The sequence below is a fragment of the Chlorocebus sabaeus genome, chromosome 10 (genome assembly GCF_047675955.1).
Source record: "Chlorocebus sabaeus isolate Y175 chromosome 10, mChlSab1.0.hap1, whole genome shotgun sequence".
Lineage (NCBI taxonomy): Eukaryota > Metazoa > Chordata > Mammalia > Primates > Cercopithecidae > Chlorocebus > Chlorocebus sabaeus.
Window position 1 is genome coordinate 63,446,671 of NC_132913.1, and position 17,602 is coordinate 63,464,272.

The 17,602-nt window shown below is 50.9% G+C and overlaps 1 protein-coding gene across 4 annotated transcripts in view; it reads left to right on the forward strand.

Moving 5' to 3' along the window:
* The window catches only part of HOXD3 (homeobox D3), a 38,047-nt gene extending 21,098 nt beyond the window's left edge, over nt 1-16,949 (forward strand). For 2 of the 4 annotated variants that reach the window (XM_007965432.3, XM_073019833.1), the window contains exons 2-4: nt 6,174-6,267; nt 11,216-11,840; nt 13,697-16,949. In XM_007965432.3, the coding sequence (XP_007963623.1) occupies nt 11,300-11,840; nt 13,697-14,454 (1,299 nt within the window). In that variant the 5' untranslated portion in view covers nt 6,174-6,267; nt 11,216-11,299 and the 3' untranslated portion in view covers nt 14,455-16,949. The remainder of the gene's footprint in view (nt 1-6,173; nt 6,268-11,215; nt 11,841-13,696) is intronic. The other 2 variants (XR_490992.3, XM_038001900.2) reach the window with 2 other exon arrangements.
* Nucleotides 16,950-17,602: the final 653 nt, after the last annotated feature.

Sequence of the window (17,602 nt, forward strand, 5' to 3'; positions counted from 1 at the left end):
CCGGTCGCCTGTGTCTACCGGGAACAATGGTCGCTGTCACGGCATCTGCCGCCTATTCTTAAACCAGTGAGAAAAGGCCCTGGCCCTCTTTTCAAGCGAGGGTCGTAAATTTTTCTTTGCGTCATAATAGAAGGCTATAAAATCGAGTTGAAATTTTACCCCAGGCAGATTTTAACCAACAGATAATGATTTCCGAGTTGCTTCTCCCCGGCTCCTCTCTCCCCACCCAAGCTCTGCTGCCTCTGTAACCCCAGCGAGTTTCCTCTTCTTTCCCCTTTGTTTTTGTGTTTGAATTTTTTATTTCTATTTTGGAAGAGCTAAAATAAACGCGAGGAAAAGTCCCTGCAGCCCGACTGGGAGACCCCGGGGCGACTGGAAGCCTGGGGAAAGGATGATGGGGGAGAGGCCAGGGCGGGCTGCAGAAGGCTGTTTCTCTGTTCGCTCCCGTTTCTGCCTTTTTTCAACGGCACTGCAAGAAAATTGGGTGTCCTAAGAGCCACGCCGCTCCGTCCCACCCCACCCCCAGCTTGCCAGGGACCTGGGCTGGGGCAGCAGCGGGCATTCTTTTCTTTCAGCTTGCAGCTCCGACCCGGGCGCCTCTTCATTTGCCTCCTTCCCTCTTGCTGCTGTGAGATGCCTCCATTGGCTTTCAGAATCATTTCAGCGAGCAGGGGCTGGCTGCGCGTGGTGGTTGTTTTGGAATTGTGTGTGTGTGTGTGTGTGTGTGTGTGTGTTTTCATTTCTTTTTTGGTGTGTGTATATTTCCCCGTCAGGACAGAAACAAAGTTTCCCCCGTTATGAATTATACATTCAAACAATAACACATTAATTCAATTATTCAAAGATGACAAATGTTTATGTGCTTTGCGAGTGACTCGGGCGCAGATTCTGGGTGCTTTCTCTGAGATGCTTGCATTTTTCTCAATGAGAATCGTCTCCTCTCCCACCCTCATTCACTCCAACCCACCTAGATATCCCCTTGTAGACCCAGGAAGGAACCCACAAAAAGCTTCCCCAGCCCTGCTGTCAGCCCGGCAGCCAACAGGCTCCCAAGGCCCCGGCTTGGCGGGCACCGGCCCGGGCTATTTTATCAGTGTGACAATTGCCCGGGTTGGTGTGATAAATCATCGTAAGTAATTCCTGAAAGGGTGCGAGACTGTTGGGGGCCGGGCGAGGACTGTAAATCTTTCCGGTTTATTGCTCTATGAACATATGCTCCGATTGAAGAAGGCTTAGATCCTTTCCTGGAGACAAATTCCCGCAAAGTAGCCCCCCTCTTTGACTGGGTATTAACACTTGCTGCTGACCGTCGGCTTGGCCTCTGGCAAGAGACTGGGGCGGGGTCCTCCGGGTGGGGGTGGGCTGGGGTCACCCACGATCCGGCTTCGAGAGACGCCCCGAGTGGGCCTCTGGCCAGGCCCGGCCAGGTGAACAAAAGGATGGGCTCGTGGAAGGTTCTGGGGGCTCGGGCCTCCGGGACATTCCTGCGCCTCTGGAGTGGGGATGCGGTGGACCTTACCCACTCCTCCCGGGCTCGTCTATGGCTGCGCTTTCACCGGTCTCAGACCCTGCAATCAGCAACAGAGCATTTCACTGTGCCTGATGCCGCTGAGCAGAGCTGGCAACGAAACCAAGACTTCAGGGATAGGGTGGAGAGTTCCCCGTGGTGCCGGATTCCCGAGTGCGGGTCCGGCTGGGGGAGGGTCTTGGGCGCTCATTACAGGCCAGGAGGTCCGCTGCTGGCTCTGGCACGCTTAATTCTTTTTCCCACATTCACAACTGTTCCCATCAGCCACTCGGAGAGTGGTGGGAATCTGTCTTGATTTAATATTTCTAAAATATAAGTTTCATTGTCCCCCAGGTTAGCCCAGCCAGGACTCATTCCGCTGTCCTCCTCGCCTTCCTGGAGGCGCCGCAGGAAGCGGGAAGTCGCGGCTTGGCGATCGCTGGGCCTATGGGATCTGCGGGTCCTGCCCAGATCTGGAGTCGCACAGATCACGGCGGGCAGTGGCTCAGCGCCTAGGCGGCTCCAGGCCTCGAAGGACCAGGTTGGGGTGCTCAGGGGTCAGGGAGGGGAGGTCGCTTTGGGTCTGGGCCGCCTGCTACGCGCCTTTTCTGTCTCAGAAGTGGCGGTGCCTCGGCTGCTGAGTCCGCAGAACGAGCCACGGAGTGGTGGTGGTGGCAGGGTTTTCTGAGGTGACTGGCCAGTGCTGAGAGCCGCGGTTTCCACCTTAGGGCCGGAGCGGGTCCTCGCCCTGGGAGGAGGAGAGCAGGGCTTTGGCGTCGACCTCGGCTGCGGGGAGGCCGCCTTGCCAGGGTGCATGCGGCTGCGGAGTACTCCGCGGGCCCGGGAAGCTAGGGGTACCCTCAGCCTCTGCTGCTCCACGGCCGTCTGCAGAGACGCTTCTAAGAGAGGAAGCTTCTAAAATTTCCAACTCCCGGGCCAGTCTGGCAGAAGGCCCAGCCAGGGTCAGAGGTCGTTGTGGGGAGAGACTCTCAACGCCCCCAACCCACTGAGGGCGGCCAGGCCAGGACTGAGTCACCCCGAGCTGCGAGAATGAGTTCTTTCCTTCCTCCCCACACCCATCTGCGTCTGCCCTAGGAATGGGGCCCAGGTCCCAAGCGTCCTGCGCCCTTCCTTCCAGCCCCCAGGCCTGGCTGCGCTCCGGGGCTGGCTGGCGTGAAAGTTTCAGCTTCAATCAGTACAATCTTCCCTCGGGGTCACGTGAACAAATATGCTTGCATTTGAAGGCAGCGTCTGTATTTCCCGACTCCGAGGGGGTTTCCGGGGCTCTCTCCAAATCCAGAAACGACCACGTTCCGCAAGCAAAACAAATCCCAAGCTCTGGGGGGCCTGGGAGGGCTGGGCAGAAACCCAGGAGTGGGTGGGGGCGCGGGTGGCTGCCTCTCTGGGCCCGGGAGCGGACCGGCGGGCGGGCGGGCGGACCGATGGGCGCGCAGCGCAGGCGAAGCCAGCTCGGGGACTACGAACTCGTTCCTCCTGCGTTTATTGGTAGTTGAACCTCAGCCTGGTTCCGTTCTACCGGGAATTCCGTGTGCTCGAGTATATGGCAGTGTCTGCGAGCGCGCGAGACCAGGGTTGGGACAGTGCTGTCTGCAGACAAAGGGGGAAGGCTAGCTCTGCCCCCCACTGGCGCCCACTCTGAGGCCGAGAACACCAGGTTTATGATAAATTGGGATCCAGGTAAGCAATTGCATGACAAAATGGAAATCTTTGGGCACGGGGCTGCTTGCTGCCCTGAGCGGGATACTAAATATGATTTATTTTGTGTAATCTGTGATCTTGATTATTGCCAATTGGTGAGGCAGCCCGCGTAGACCTAGATACACTGCTACATATACATCGAGGACGGTGATTAATCGTAACAAGGCGCGCTTTGTGGGGACGTTCCCCGCCTACCAAAGGGTTAGGAAGATGCTACCTTGCCAGGCTTGGAGGGTGGCCGGCAGCATTGGGGGTGGTAGTAGCAGTTTAAGAAGGGGATACGGGTGAGGGGATTGGGGCTGGAGGAAATATTTGGGGGCTAAATGTGCAGTTAGGAGAATGGGCTGAAAAAGAAATTAAAACTTTTTTACACTGTCACTGCCAAAGTAAGATGGAGCGTCATATTAATTCTGTGTCTTGAGCTGCCGGGCTGGGTGCAGGCGGGTTGATTTATATGTATTTAAAATAAACTCGGTAGGCAGCCAGCTCCCTGCATTGTTCAGGTAGCAAGCTCTACACACAGTCTTTACCACTTGCTGTTGGCTTAATTTTTTCTTGGGAGATTAAAATGCTACTGAGCTTTTCTCCCCAAAATTTGAGAGAACCCCCAAACTACCCAGAAGAGTTTGGGAGGTTCCTCCACACTTCCCTTTACCAATCTAGGCTTTTGATTACCATAGTGTCAGAGAAAAGGTTTAGGGTTCTGGGTTCTCCTCCCCAAAGAGCCCTGAATGAAAGCTAAATCGTATATTGGTTCCTGAATCCCATCTCTCCTTTTGTTTACTTGGCCTCTGTGGCTGCTGGTTGGGAGAGGAGAAGACAACCCATCCCGGGTCTTTTCGGTCCAGGGACGGAGTGAGCAGCTCCATGAGCTCCAGCGAGTGGTTCTATGCTCATGGTAATGCCACTGGGCCAGACCCAACCAGACCTCTTATGGGGAAGGAACCTCAAAAGCAAGGAGCATTCCCTTAGCTTAGGTTGGGACAGGCCCCAGCAGGAACCGACTTCCAGGGGCTTCACCATCATAGGAGAGCAGTAAAGTTGTTTTGTCAATCGCCTGCGCTTGGCTTCATCAGAACTTAAAAGTCGCTGGACATTTTTCTTTGCTAGCTGCCTTGAAGCTGCGCGCCTGCCAGCTTAGTCAGCTGAATCCAATTACCGCGAGTAGCATTTCATTTGGCCCCATGGAGCACTCACTTATAACTTCCCCCGAAAATTTCAATAATCCCTACCAAGGCTCCATGCTGGCCCTATCCTAAAGAGTTTTCCTAGGGTGCTGCTGAGGAATGAGGTGTAGGGTTGGGGCTGCCTGGACTCAGCTCTTCCTTGACAGCTTGCGGAAACAGCTCCCTCCTGCTCTCCCCGTTTTTGGCTCCAGAAAGGGCACGAGTGCTGGTGGCCCAAACCCAGCCCGGTTAAGGATGAGAATCTGGGCAAACAAGGAGCCAAAGTTGGACTCGCGTGGGATGGTGGGTGGGCAGGGTAGGGAGCGTGGGAGAAGGTGCTAAAGGCTTTTCTAGTGGTCCAACTTTGGTCAACTTGGGGTCCTCTTTCCTTTCTCTTCCCAAGCTTCTTACGCCAAGAGCTCAAAGCGCACCACGCACCCAGGAATCCCGAGGCGCAAACTTACCCTGTTCCTCCGCGGCTGGAAAAAGAAAATCTAGCTAGAGGCATAAGGGGATGGCGGCCCCAGGTGACCTCCCAACTTAGCTCTTCTTTTGAGGGGATGCTCCCACTTCTAAAGAACTCTTTTTAAAAAATAAATAAATAAAAAATAATCAAGCGGCGAAAGTTGACGTCCGCCCACGTGAATGTATTATATAAAGCAGCTTCAGGACCAGCTGGCTTGAGAGCCCTGGTACCTCGCACCACCCTCAGGGCCCGGCCCAGCCAAGAGTGCTTGGGGGAGGGGGGCAGGCAAGTGGCGTTTCTCCCTGGGTCCAGGCCGGCTGGGAAGCTGAAGCTGCGGCGCGAAGTTAGGAGCCCTACCGGGCTGGGATCTCTTCGAGGCGCTTCTGTTGGGTGTTCATTACGGGGTGAGTTATTGCGGTGCAAGCCAAAGGTCACTTCAAAGGCTTATGGCTGCGCGCTCTAGTCTTTAGAAGCGCCGGGAACGCTTTGTGTGAGGCTTTCCCGGGTGTAGTTTAGTGTTCGCAAACTACTGAGTCGACAAATTGCACAGGGCAGATGCAAGAGGGGGACTCTGTCTCTCTCCTTTCACCTGACGGGGGTGGCACCCGCTGAGCGGTGACAGTGGTGGGGGAGCTTGGTCTGTGGCTTTGGGTGGGGGTGGAAAGGATATTTGTTTCTTAGGCGATTTGCAGTCTGATCCTGACCCAGAAGTGGGCAGCCCAGGGCCAAAAGTGTGGTGGGTACTTACCGGAATGAATAAACTCAGGGAAAGCATATGAGATATTTAATGTATAAACAAAGAATTAGCGCCCAGGTCTTCTTCACTGAGGCTCTGTAGAGCAGCCCCTGACCAAGATCCACCCTATTTATCTTCCTTCCTGGTGTCCTAGTCTGCAGCCTCCCCTGCCAAACCCCCACCTTAATTCTGCACAGTCTCTCTCTTCTGCCCCTAGAAGGGTGTTTGGCTTCCGGGATTGGGACCTGGAGGAGCATTTAGAATTTGGTGGGGGCAGAAGGAGAGCAGACTGGCTTCCCGGCACCTCTGACCCACCTGGCTAGAGGGTCTGGTGCTTCCCTCAGGTCCGGGCCTTCCCCTCCCCCGTCCAGCCATGGATTTTGGCGTTAAAGGGGCCCTCGCTCCCCAGGAGCCAACTGAGTCTGCTTTCTGCTGGGGAGAAGGCGTCTGGATGGTCACGGGTACCACATACAATAATCACATTGACTATGACATACTTCAAGTGGGAAAAACCCTTCAACATGTAAGTGTTTGTAAGCAAGAACCGGCTGCTACTGAGAGTTTTCCATTTTGTTCCAGATTCGCCTCCACAGATATCAAAAGAAACCTGAAGAGCCTACAAAAAAAAGAGATAAAGACAAAATTCAAGAAAACACACACATACATAATTGTGGTGAGTGGGCATCATTTAAAAAATAATTTCCACTACATTTCCATCTGTCCTGCAACTCAAGGTGGCCATCTCAAAATTCATACATCAAGACATAGAACAAAGGGCAGCTTTGAAGTGGGTCATTTCAGTACGAACTGCCACCCATTACATGAAAACCGATCATTGGTCTTCAAATTTATGGCGCTTTAATGGGGCAAGCCCAGTGCCTTAAATACAGGGTGCATTACAGTATTGAGTTATCTGGGCTAAATAAGAGTGATTTAGAAGGCGCGTCCAGGGCTTCTTATAGAGCAAAAGAGACTCAAGCTTAGAGATGGGAGAACTTGGGCAGAAAGCAAAGAAGTCCCCTTTCGAGCAAACCCGAAAACCAGTGGTTTCGAATCCCGAAGTGGCAAAGCCAACAGGAAAGGAAGAATCGTTGCTCGGTTCCAGTGAACTCGTGGGGATGCTCAGCAAAAGTGTTGGCCGCCAGAAAGAGATCTGTGGGCTTCTGACCCTGTTAGGCAAAACGGGGAGAGACGCCAAGACCAGCTCGAGCACTAGCGGATTTTGAGAGAAACTGACCGCAACCTCCATCTCCTTCCCCCTCTCTTTCAACTTGGATGGGCTGACTCTACCCATCCGTGATTTACAACGATTGCAGCGCTAGTCACAGCCTGGTGCCTGGCGCCCCCGCCCTTCCCAAGCCCCCTCAGCTTTTCCACTGCCACGGGCGGGCGTACTAGCGAGCCCCAAGCCGGCCTCCGCGAGTCAGACTAGCCTCCCGGCGTCCGAGGTCACGACGGGCAGCAGATTTTTGGTCCCCGGCAAGGGTGCGCATGTTCGTCCCGCCTCCGGCCGCCGAGCAGAGCTGCTAGCAGAGGCAGGCCGCAGGTCACTTTATATAATCCTGCTGCTCGCAGGGTGCAAGAGCGGGAAAAGTGCGGAGTAGGGAATTCTTTTGCTGTGCTGCCTCCTACGCGGAGCCTGCTTTCCACTTCTGAAAAGTGCCGGGCCTTGGGAAGTGTTTTTCTTTTCATTCCTTACTGAAGCGTTTACTGCTGCCGTGGTCGCAGTCATAAATTTTGCTACAAACCACAATGACAGGTGCATTGATATGCACCGTGAGAGCTCCAGCTGCTTAATAACCCCGTCCCCTGGTCGCTGTGAGCGCCTTTTATTTATTTGGTATCATATTAGGTATTGATCTCTGGTAGAATTAAGTGCAGTGAGCAAGTATCAGGGCTCGGCTGCTTCGGAGACGCAGTGGTTGCGGCGGACCGGCGGTGCCGGGGAAGCGGGTGGTGGTGGCTCAGAGTATACCTTCCTTCCGGCGGGAGACCGTTTTGCCCTGTATTCCCGGCCTGCGGTTGGGCCTCCAAGCTGAGTTGGGCAACTTCCCAGCACCGCAAGAAAGGGCGAGCCAGACCTATTTGGCACCCCTTTCCCAGGAGGAGCAGGGGATGGCGCCGGCGGATTTTGGCGAGGCTGCCCTGGCCAGTTCCCTGGGTTAGAGGGTGGAGGTGAGGAGGAGGGAGAGGAAAGGGCAGCTGAGGACTTGGAAGAAATGCGAAGTCCTGCTCGACCATCCCTCCCCCAACACTGGCTCATCTTCACCCCAAGGCATTTGGGTCTTGGAGCCCAAATGAGCAAAGGTACCAAAGGGCGAGAAAAGAAAGGCTTTAAAAAAAGGGTGAGGGGGTGATCGAAAAGATGAGCCACTGAACAGTTGACCATTGTCCAAGTGATTTATGACCCGTTCCTGCTTTTTAGGTTCAAGCAGAGTTCACAAGGAGTAGGGATTTTTGAAAAGAAATAAGCCTTTTTACCAGTTTTGTAACTATATTCTCAGGTTTTGTTTTAAGAGGGATCACTTTTGGGAAGCTGCATTTTTGGGGGGCTGCAAAGCCATTTCCAGTAAGGACAGCACCACCACTGGCTCTTGCTTTTGGGGAAATGGACATTAAGGTGGTGGATTGTCATTGAGTGGGAAATTTCTTAAGACAGTGTAAACAGGAAAACAGACTGATTTTTCAGGAAGCTGCCCAATATTTGTACTTTTGAGGTCTGTACACAGAACTTTTTCTAGGAATATGCCATAGGAGCAAATATATATATAAAGCCATCTGTCCCAGAAGAACTGGTCAGTTCCTAAATAAGCTATTTTAACGTGACTGGTTCACCTATCTATATCAACTTTGTCAACTTGGGAGGCAGGAGGGGGGATGTTTTGCTTCCACAGTTGTAAATGGAATGACAGAGCAGCAGCAAGTTCTGGTGGTCTGAGTGTCTCACCATTAGGCTCCAGAGGGTTAAGACTGAAAGCAGGATACCAGAAAAGCCTGAAACACAACCAAATTCAGAGTGCCTCTTTTTTTTTTTTTAGCAGGGGGCAAACATATGTAAATATTAGTCACAGAATGAAGACTTAGCTGTCCATTTGACACCCAGTAACTGTTAACAGAGTATGATATACAAAATTAATCAAAAGAAAGATTAAGTCCTGCTTTGTTAAGTAGATATCCTACCTACATACATTTAAGAACAATAATGGAAACAATTTCTACAACATAATATCTTGGTATTAAGAGCCTGTTCCTCATCAAGACAAATGGCATACTCACTTATATTCTAAAACCAAAATAAAAAAAGGGCAACAACACTACCTACCAAAGACTATTTAGAATAATTTTAAAAATTGGGTTAGGCTCTTTGGTGAAGGTGGAGGGAAAACTAGTGAATCATTTTGGTACCTGTGGTCAAATCCACTAGGTCACATAAGCTGTCTAGATGATGTGGTCCATCACGATGACCAGGATGGGAACCAGGAAGTTTCTAGGAAGGAAAGTTGCCTGAAAGACAGATAAAGAATTGAGACCAGGGAGCTGACCTATGAGTTTTCTTTATCAAACAGACAAAGTGATTGAATGGTATTAGTTATACTTTAACTCTTTAGGAGCCTTTCAGAAGAAGTAGGGAGGGAGGGTGAGAAGGGAAACCCCCATCAAGAAGGGAATACAAAAGGGGTAGAATTTTTCTTAGCTTTTTTTTCTTCTTCTAATTCTGGGTCCATTCATCATGTCATGAAAGGTTCTCTCATTGGTTGTGGTTTGGGTGGGAGGTGGGGTAGAATAGATTATCCAGAGCAGATGTCAATAATAATATCTATTTATACAATAGATCCAAGGCAAAAATAATAAAGTTATAAAGCATTCTCCATTCACCCATGTTCCATGCATTTCAAATTCTAGATCTCTTTGCCCATTTTCAGTGGTATCCATTTAAAAGTAGTGGGAGGTCAAAAGTAAAAGGTCTAGAAAAATGTAGATGAAAGAGAAGAAACATTTTCTAGCCTCAAAATGAGTCTGGAAGTCTGCAAGTCCTCCTGTTGGTTTTTATCCCCTAGTTTCTACATTATAGATTTTACACTGCTGATTCATAGAGCTAACTCAGCTGATTTTCACCCTGTCATTGCTAAGTGGACTATCTGGATGATTTCATGAAAGATGCTGTGATTTTGAAACAAGGTGGGGGAGACACTTTTTTTTTTTAAGTTCTGGCTGTTCTGAGCATGTTATAGGACTTTCATTTCCCATCAAAACTTTGTGCTGACCCAATGATTGACTGATTGATCCACTTATTAATTCACCTATTCAATAAGCATTTATTGCACTAACTACATGCAGGGCACTGTGCTGGATGTCCGAAATATACAGACGAATGACACAGTCCCTCCCTGCAAGGAGCTTACAGTTTAGTGGGAGAATCAGCCAACAAAATGTCTGAGGCTATCAGTGCTTTTCCGCACAGAAAAAAGACTAAATGGACAATCTTGAAGAAAGTAAATTGTATCTGGAGGTAGAGGGAAGCCCTTTCCCTCAGCTAGAGTTGAGCTAAAAAGGAAACTCTTCTTACATTTAGGAAAAATTCCTTCTGATTTTTCCAGAGGTTCAAATAAGTTAAACTTCATAAAATCTGCCAGATGCAGTGGCTCATGCCTGTAATTCCAGCACTTTGGGAGGCCAAGATGGGTGGATCATGAGGTCAGGAGATTGAGACCATCCTGGCTAACTACGGTGAAACCCTGTCTCTACTAAAAATACAAAAAATTAGCCGGGCGTGCTGGCGGGTGCCTGTAGTCCCAGCTACCTGGGAGGCTGAGGCAGGAGAATGGCATGAACCTGGGAGGCGGAGCTTGCAGTGAGCCGAGATTACGCCACTGCACTCCAGCCTGGGCAACAGAGCGAGACTCCATCTCAAAAAAAAAACTAAGAGCCAGGTGCAGTGGCTCACACCTGTAATCCCAGCACTTAGGGAGGCGGAGGCAGGTGGATCACCTTAGGTCAGGAGTTCAAGAACAACCTGACCAACATGGCAAAACCCTGTCTCTACTAAAAATATAAGAAATTAGCCAGGTGTGGTGGCAGGTGCCTGTAATCCCAGCTACTCAGGAGGCTGAGGCAGGAGAATCACTTGAACCCAGGAGGCGTAGGTTGCAGTAAGATGAGATCATGACACTGCACTCCAGCCTGGACAACAAGAGTGAAATTCCATCTAAAACAAAACAAAACAAAACAAAAAACTAAGGCATGTAGCCAGACGTGGTGTGCTCCTGTAGCTACTGCAGAGTAGCTGGGACTCTGAAATACTCTGAAATAGCTATTAATACTGCAGAGTAGCTGAGACTTTGAAATACTCTGAAATAGTTATTAACACCAGGCTAAAGTGGGAGAATCGCTTAAGCCCAGTAAATTGAGGCTGCAGTGAGCCACGTTCAAGCCACTGCACTCCAGCCTGGGCAACAAGCAAGACACTGTGCTAATAAATAAATAATAAACTCAGATCCAGCACCTTGCCTGTCTCCCCACCATGAAGTGGGTGGGAAGCAAAGAGCATGGGCTAGTCCTTTTATATTGACTGGTCTTGCCAATGACACTCCCTCTGGGGCCTCTTGCTTTTCTTCTGACAGGTCACCTGGAGCCTGGGGGCTGGCCCAGCTCTCTCAGGATTTAGCAGACATTGGAGGTGGCAGTGAAGAATACAGTGGTAGTCAATGTTATTTGAGCAGGGTCAACAGGCCCTGGAGCTTCCTGAGTGCACAATGCAGAAGGCTGCTTACTATGAAAACCCAGGACTGTTTGGAGGCTATGGCTACAGCAAAACCACTGACCCTTATGGCTACAGCAACCCCCACCAGCCCTACCCACCCCCGGCTGCTGCCAACTCCCTGGACACTGACTATCCAGGTTCTGCCTGCTCCATCCAGAGCTCTGCCCCTCTGAGAGCCCCAGCCCACAAAGGAGCTGAACTCAATGGCAGCTGCATGCGGCCTGGCACTGGGAATAGCCAGGGTGGAGGTGGTGGCAGCCAGCCTCCTGGTCTGAACTCAGAGCAGCAGCCACCACAACCCCCTCCTCCACCACCGACCCTGCCCCCATCTTCACCCACCAATCCTGGAGGTGGAGTGCCTGCCAAGAAGCCCAAAGGTGGGCCCAATGCTTCTAGCTCCTCAGCCACCATCAGCAAGCAGATCTTCCCCTGGATGAAAGAGTCTCGACAGAACTCCAAGCAGAAGAACAGCTGTGCCACTGCAGGTAGCTCCCTGAGGTGGCTCACCCCCAGACCAAGCCCCCTCCAGATTGACCCAAGGAAGCCTAGTCAGGGCTGGAAATGCAACCTTGGAGGTTATATGTCTAAATTCCTACTTATGTCCAAATGTTCTTTTTTTTAGTGTTCCTGATTGGGGTCATGACCTTGCAGTGACAGGGTGCTCCCTTCCATTCCAGGCTGCTGGTGCTATTGGTGGACAGGTCTTATAGCTATTAATAGAGAGTGCTTCCTTATATGGGCATGTCTGTTTTCCTGGGCTGCTAATTATAACTCTGTTCCCTCTTCCACCCAACAGCTCTTCAAGATTTGAAGATAGGTATTACAATCCCCAAGACTAGGTGGTTATATAGCCCATATCACATGAATCTCATTCCCTTAAACTCATAAAAACTAAAGTCTTAGAAAGTACTATACTAAGTACTTTCTAAGCATCATCTAATTTAATTTTTCAAAGAAGTTTTTGAGGTAGGTATATGATAACATCCCCATTTTACAGATAAGAAAACTGTTAGAGAGGACAGGCAACTTGCCCAAGATCATGAAACTGCAAAGTTTGAATCCAACCAGTCTGGCTTTAAGGGCTGCTAAGCATAACCACGAATCTCTATTTGGCCCACCTTGGCCCAGTTCTCCCACTCCAGCAAATCCATAATGGGGAGGTGCCTGTCCTAGTAGGAGAGGATATTCTGGAAGAAATAACAGCCTTGGATTTCTCTAACTGGAAAGGGAGACCCTCCAGTTGGGGCCTTCTCTAGGTCCACCCTATCTTGTAGAAGATAGGCATGGCCAGGAGCTCTGAGGGCCATTCCTTCTCTCTGCTTAGACTGCTTGGTTCCTGAAATTTTCTGACCTTGTGGTATCTGATGTGGTTTATCTTCAGGTAGATGAACTTGCTTCCAGGTCCAGGGCAAGTTTGGGGCCTGGGGTGTGGCTTGTTATCAGGGATCTGGTTTGCCTGATGCTTTCTGGGGCTGCTGCTCCTAGGGGGAAGGTATTCTCCTGCCTGCAACCTCCTTCTCCTGCCCCTCCTTCCTCAGCTGCAGGCTCAGGCCCTCCCTCCCAGGAGAAATCCATTTGTCTTCCCTGGGAGGGAGTGGACAAGCAGCTGAGAGGTGGCAGGGTAGTAAAAGCCAGTGTTGAGGCTGCTGCTTCTAGCACTGTGAATACTCAAAACGCTTCCAGCCTGGCCTTGGACTCCCGAAAACACCCAGGCAGTGTTTTTGCTTGTTTATTTGGTTGGTTGGTTTTTATTTTTTTATTTTTTATTTTTTGGTTTGTCACCTCCCTGGCTTTGGGAGCAGTTGGGCTGCAGTGGGGTGCCAAGATCTCCATCCCCATACTTTGCTGGGGGTTGGTGGGGGGCTTTGCCCAGGAGCCAGCTCCTAAGCAAGGCAGGCTGGAACTATTTCCTCCTCCTTTCCTTCTCCACACTCCACCCCTGGCAGCAGAGGCTGGGAGGAGTGTTCAAAGGAGTCTGGCCCTTCTTTGACAGGGGGAGGCCTTACCAGCTGTCCCTGGTCTCTCATTAAACTCTTTCATGGCCTTTGGGTGGGTATGGGATGATGGACTAGGCTGCAGGGGAGAGGGTGGGCAGAGTGAACCGGATCTCAGAAGGTTGATGGGGGTTTCAGGTGCGACTGATAGGTAGGCCTAGTAGGGGGTTGGTAGGTAGGTGAATTCCCCCTTGGAATCATACCTCTCAAATAATACCTCCCCACCCCAGCCAGGATTGGAGGTGGGGGGAGGGAGGAGGAAAAGAGAACCAGGGAAGCACCCCTCTCCAGTCCTGAGGGTCCCCACCCACTCGCTCAGCGCCCTCCCTCTCTCCTTCCCTGCCCAGGAGAGAGCTGCGAGGACAAGAGCCCGCCAGGCCCAGCATCCAAGCGGGTACGCACGGCATACACCAGCGCGCAGCTGGTGGAATTGGAAAAGGAATTCCACTTCAATCGCTACTTGTGCCGGCCGCGCCGCGTGGAGATGGCCAACCTACTGAATCTCACGGAACGCCAGATCAAGATCTGGTTCCAGAACCGGCGCATGAAGTACAAGAAGGACCAGAAGGCCAAGGGCATCCTGCACTCGCCGGCTGGCCAGTCACCTGAGCGCAGCCCACCGCTCGGCGGCGCCGCTGGCCACGTGGCCTACTCCGGCCAGCTGCCGCCAGTGCCCGGCCTGGCCTACGACGCGCCCTCGCCGCCTGCTTTCGCCAAATCACAGCCCAATATGTACGGCCTGGCCGCCTACACGGCGCCGCTCAGCAGCTGCCTGCCACAACAGAAGCGCTACGCGGCGCCGGAGTTCGAGCCTCATCCCATGGCGAGCAACGGCGGCGGTTTTGCCAGCGCCAACCTGCAGGGCAGCCCGGTGTACGTGGGCGGCAACTTCGTCGAGTCCATGGCGCCCGCGTCCGGGCCTGTCTTCAACCTGGGCCACCTCTCGCACCCGTCGTCGGCAAGTGTGGACTACAGTTGCGCCGCGCAGATTCCAGGCAACCATCACCATGGACCGTGCGACCCTCATCCCACCTACACAGATCTTTCCGCCCACCACTCGTCTCAGGGACGACTGCCAGAGGCTCCCAAACTGACGCATCTGTAGCTGCCGCCGCCGGCCTGAACTCGCGGCGCAATTACCTCTCTTGCTGTAGTGGTGGGGTGGCGGGCGGGGCCCGCGGGGCAGTTCGGGAACCCACTTTCCCGCTCTTGCCCTGCCTCCGCCTCCCGGGTCTCAGGCCTCCAGCAGTGGAGGCGCAGGCGACCGAGCCTCCCCTGCATGGACGTCTTCCTTTGGGTGACTCGCCATAAATCAGCCGCAAGGATCCTTCCCTGTAAACCTGACAGTGCCACATACTGCGGACCGAGGGACTCTAATCTGGTAATGGTGTCCCAAAGGTAAGTCTGAGACCCATCGGCGGCGTGCCCTGCAGAGGGACCAGAGCTTGGAGAGTCTTGGGCCTGGCCCACGTCTAGCTTAGTTTCGGAGATCTTAATTTATATTCTCCTTCCTGTCCTGTAAGGATTGCATCGGACTAAACTATCTGTATTTATTATTTGAAGCGAGTCATTTCGTTTCCCTGATTATTTATCCTTGTCTGAATGTATTTATGTGTATATTTGTAGATTTCTCCAGCCGATCTTAGAAATTCGCTTCCAGGCCGTGGGGGCCACATTTTACCTCCTTAGTCCCCTTTGGTCTGAACTAGTTGAGAGAGTAGTTTTGAACAGTCGTAACCGTGGCTGGTGTTTGTAGTTGATGTAAAGCATTAAGACCGAAAACTGTCCTTCATGGGTAGAGTCAGGAAGCCCGGTGGCGTGGCACAACACACGTTGGTCATTTCTCAAAAATCACAGCCCTCACCACAGCTTATTGATTTCAAATTGTCTGGTACTATTGGAACAAATATTTAGAATAAAAAAATTTCTCAGTCGGAAGTGTATCTGTGTTAATCACGCACACTTGCAAGCAGATCACTATGCCTTTATCTCGCACAATCCCCATGGAAGGCCCCAAAACAGACTGACACTTTGAAAAAATTATTTATTTGGAGTCTAGTGCATAAATTGGTTCTGGGGATACTTGATTACTTTCCAGCTATTGAAATTAGGGGAGGGGGAAATGAGGATGCAAACCTAAAGAGGTTCTGGGCAGGATGATTTGGACAGGGCTTTTTGAAAGCAGCGCCTGCTTTGCTGTTTTTACTGCCCTCTTTCTAGACACAATTGACTTTTACACTGGGGAGGCCAGAGCTCACTTTTCTGCATTAAGTAACAAAAAATAAACTTTGAAAGAAAACTGACAATCAAAGAAAAAACACAAGAGAAGTTGTAAGAAGAATTGAGCTATGAAAAAGCTAAGGTGTAGAAAAAGAAACCATCATTTGGAGACGCGCACCTAAGCTTTTTCTCTAGGAAATGCTGTCATGAATTCTTCCTTTGTAGTGATCATTAGTTCATTTCTAAAGAAAACAAACATTCCCCATGATGTAAAGTAATAAAAGTTTCATTAATGAAACATAATAAGTATAAACACCTTGTTTACTCCTGTTACTTTGTACAAAATGGGCAAAAATGTCTTCAAGGATTTATAACCATTTTGTAAATAATATGGCTTCTGCTAGGGGTGGACAACTTCCCTGCTTCTATGGGAGGGGCCACTTAGAAAACGCCTTCTGATAAGGTTCAATTCTTTTGTATTTCAGCAAAGTCAGCCCACGCATCTCTATTTGGTTTGACAAATAATGCAACTCCTACTACATCCCCGATGACACAAGGTGAAATTCCTATTGTGTGGAAATAATTTAACTTCTAATCTTCTGGTGGAACAACAATCGTTTCTATTTGGATGTTTGTATTTCACTAAGTAATGATGGCTCAAAATAATATTTAGTTTCCTTGTTCCTTTGTGCTGTTTTTAAAATGGCATGTTAGATTTGAGGGTGGGAGGGGATATCCTTTTGCTAAATTTTACTCTGTCTGAGCAGGTTTAAAATATATATGTTGTAGAAGTGTATCAACAGAATAAATGACTTCAATCGAAGGCATATTTTACCCACTTTCAAGGCTTAACATTGTTTTCTATGAAATTTGCATCCATAGGCAGAATTTCTAATTGTCTTGTAAGAAATTATTTTTTAAGCAATTAGCGAAATCAAAGAAGAGCTCACTGCCTTGCAGAGATTACAACCACCTTTCTTAACTGGCTAAATATTAAATAGTTGAATTGTCAGGCTGCTTAGATTCAGCCCGATTTTCCCTCATCTCCTCTTCCTACCATAAATAATAATAAAAATACATAATGTATCATGGCTCCAGGCGTTTTCCAGCACAGTGTGTTACCGCAGGAGTATCTGCTGAGTCTGCGGGTGTCTGCAAAGCCCCAAGTGTCATTTGCGGCTTAGGGTTTCATGGATTAGACTTTAAACGGTGTCTAGCCCGGCTGACATCAGCTTCCTCTCACACTCAGGCTCCAAGGAAGTGTGGGATCGGGGGCTTCCTCTCTGGGCAGCCGCAGCCTTCCCTGATGCCCTCCTCTCGAGTGGGGTGAGGGCTTGGACCAAATCTGCCACCTTCTCTCACCTTTGGAGGTTCCCGAGACTTCTAAGGATGGCTCGGATCTGTTCCTGTCATTGGCGTGCGACTTATCTGAGGGGCGTGGGTGGGGGTGGGCGGCGAGCCGTGGGAGGGCTCGTTTCCGCGCGGCTGCCAGCCCAGGAGAAAGTTGGGGCCCGCGGCACAGCCATTTAAAACTTCATAAATTATAAACAAGCCGCCTTGGCCTTCGCTATAAATTCCGCTCCTTTTGAGCCTGCAATTAGTGTTAGAAAGCACCCGAGTCTAAACACAACCAAACGCCTTCTGAAGGGCCCAAGTGCCTGAGGTTGCAAACCTTTATTTCCCAGTGCCACCCCCTCTGCGACTGAGGTTTGCACACACAGTCGCCTCCTCCCCCGCCACCGCCGGCGGTACACACTCGGCTGGGTTCCCGCTCTGCAAGGGAAGGTCACAATAGCTGCTCTATCGGCTGTGGAGGCGCCTGCCGCCTCCCTTCCGAGTCTCAGAAGCAGAAAAACAAGAGAATGGGGGAGGGGAAGCCTCAGCAACAGCGCCCTTTTCGGGAGGCAACTTCCACCCTAGCCAGGGTCTCTCTCCCGGGACGGGTGCTCGCGGAGGGTTAGGGGGAGGGCAAAGGGAGCGCACCAAGACCACCAGGCTGCTTCAGGCCTTGCCGTAGGGCGCTGGGTTGAGGG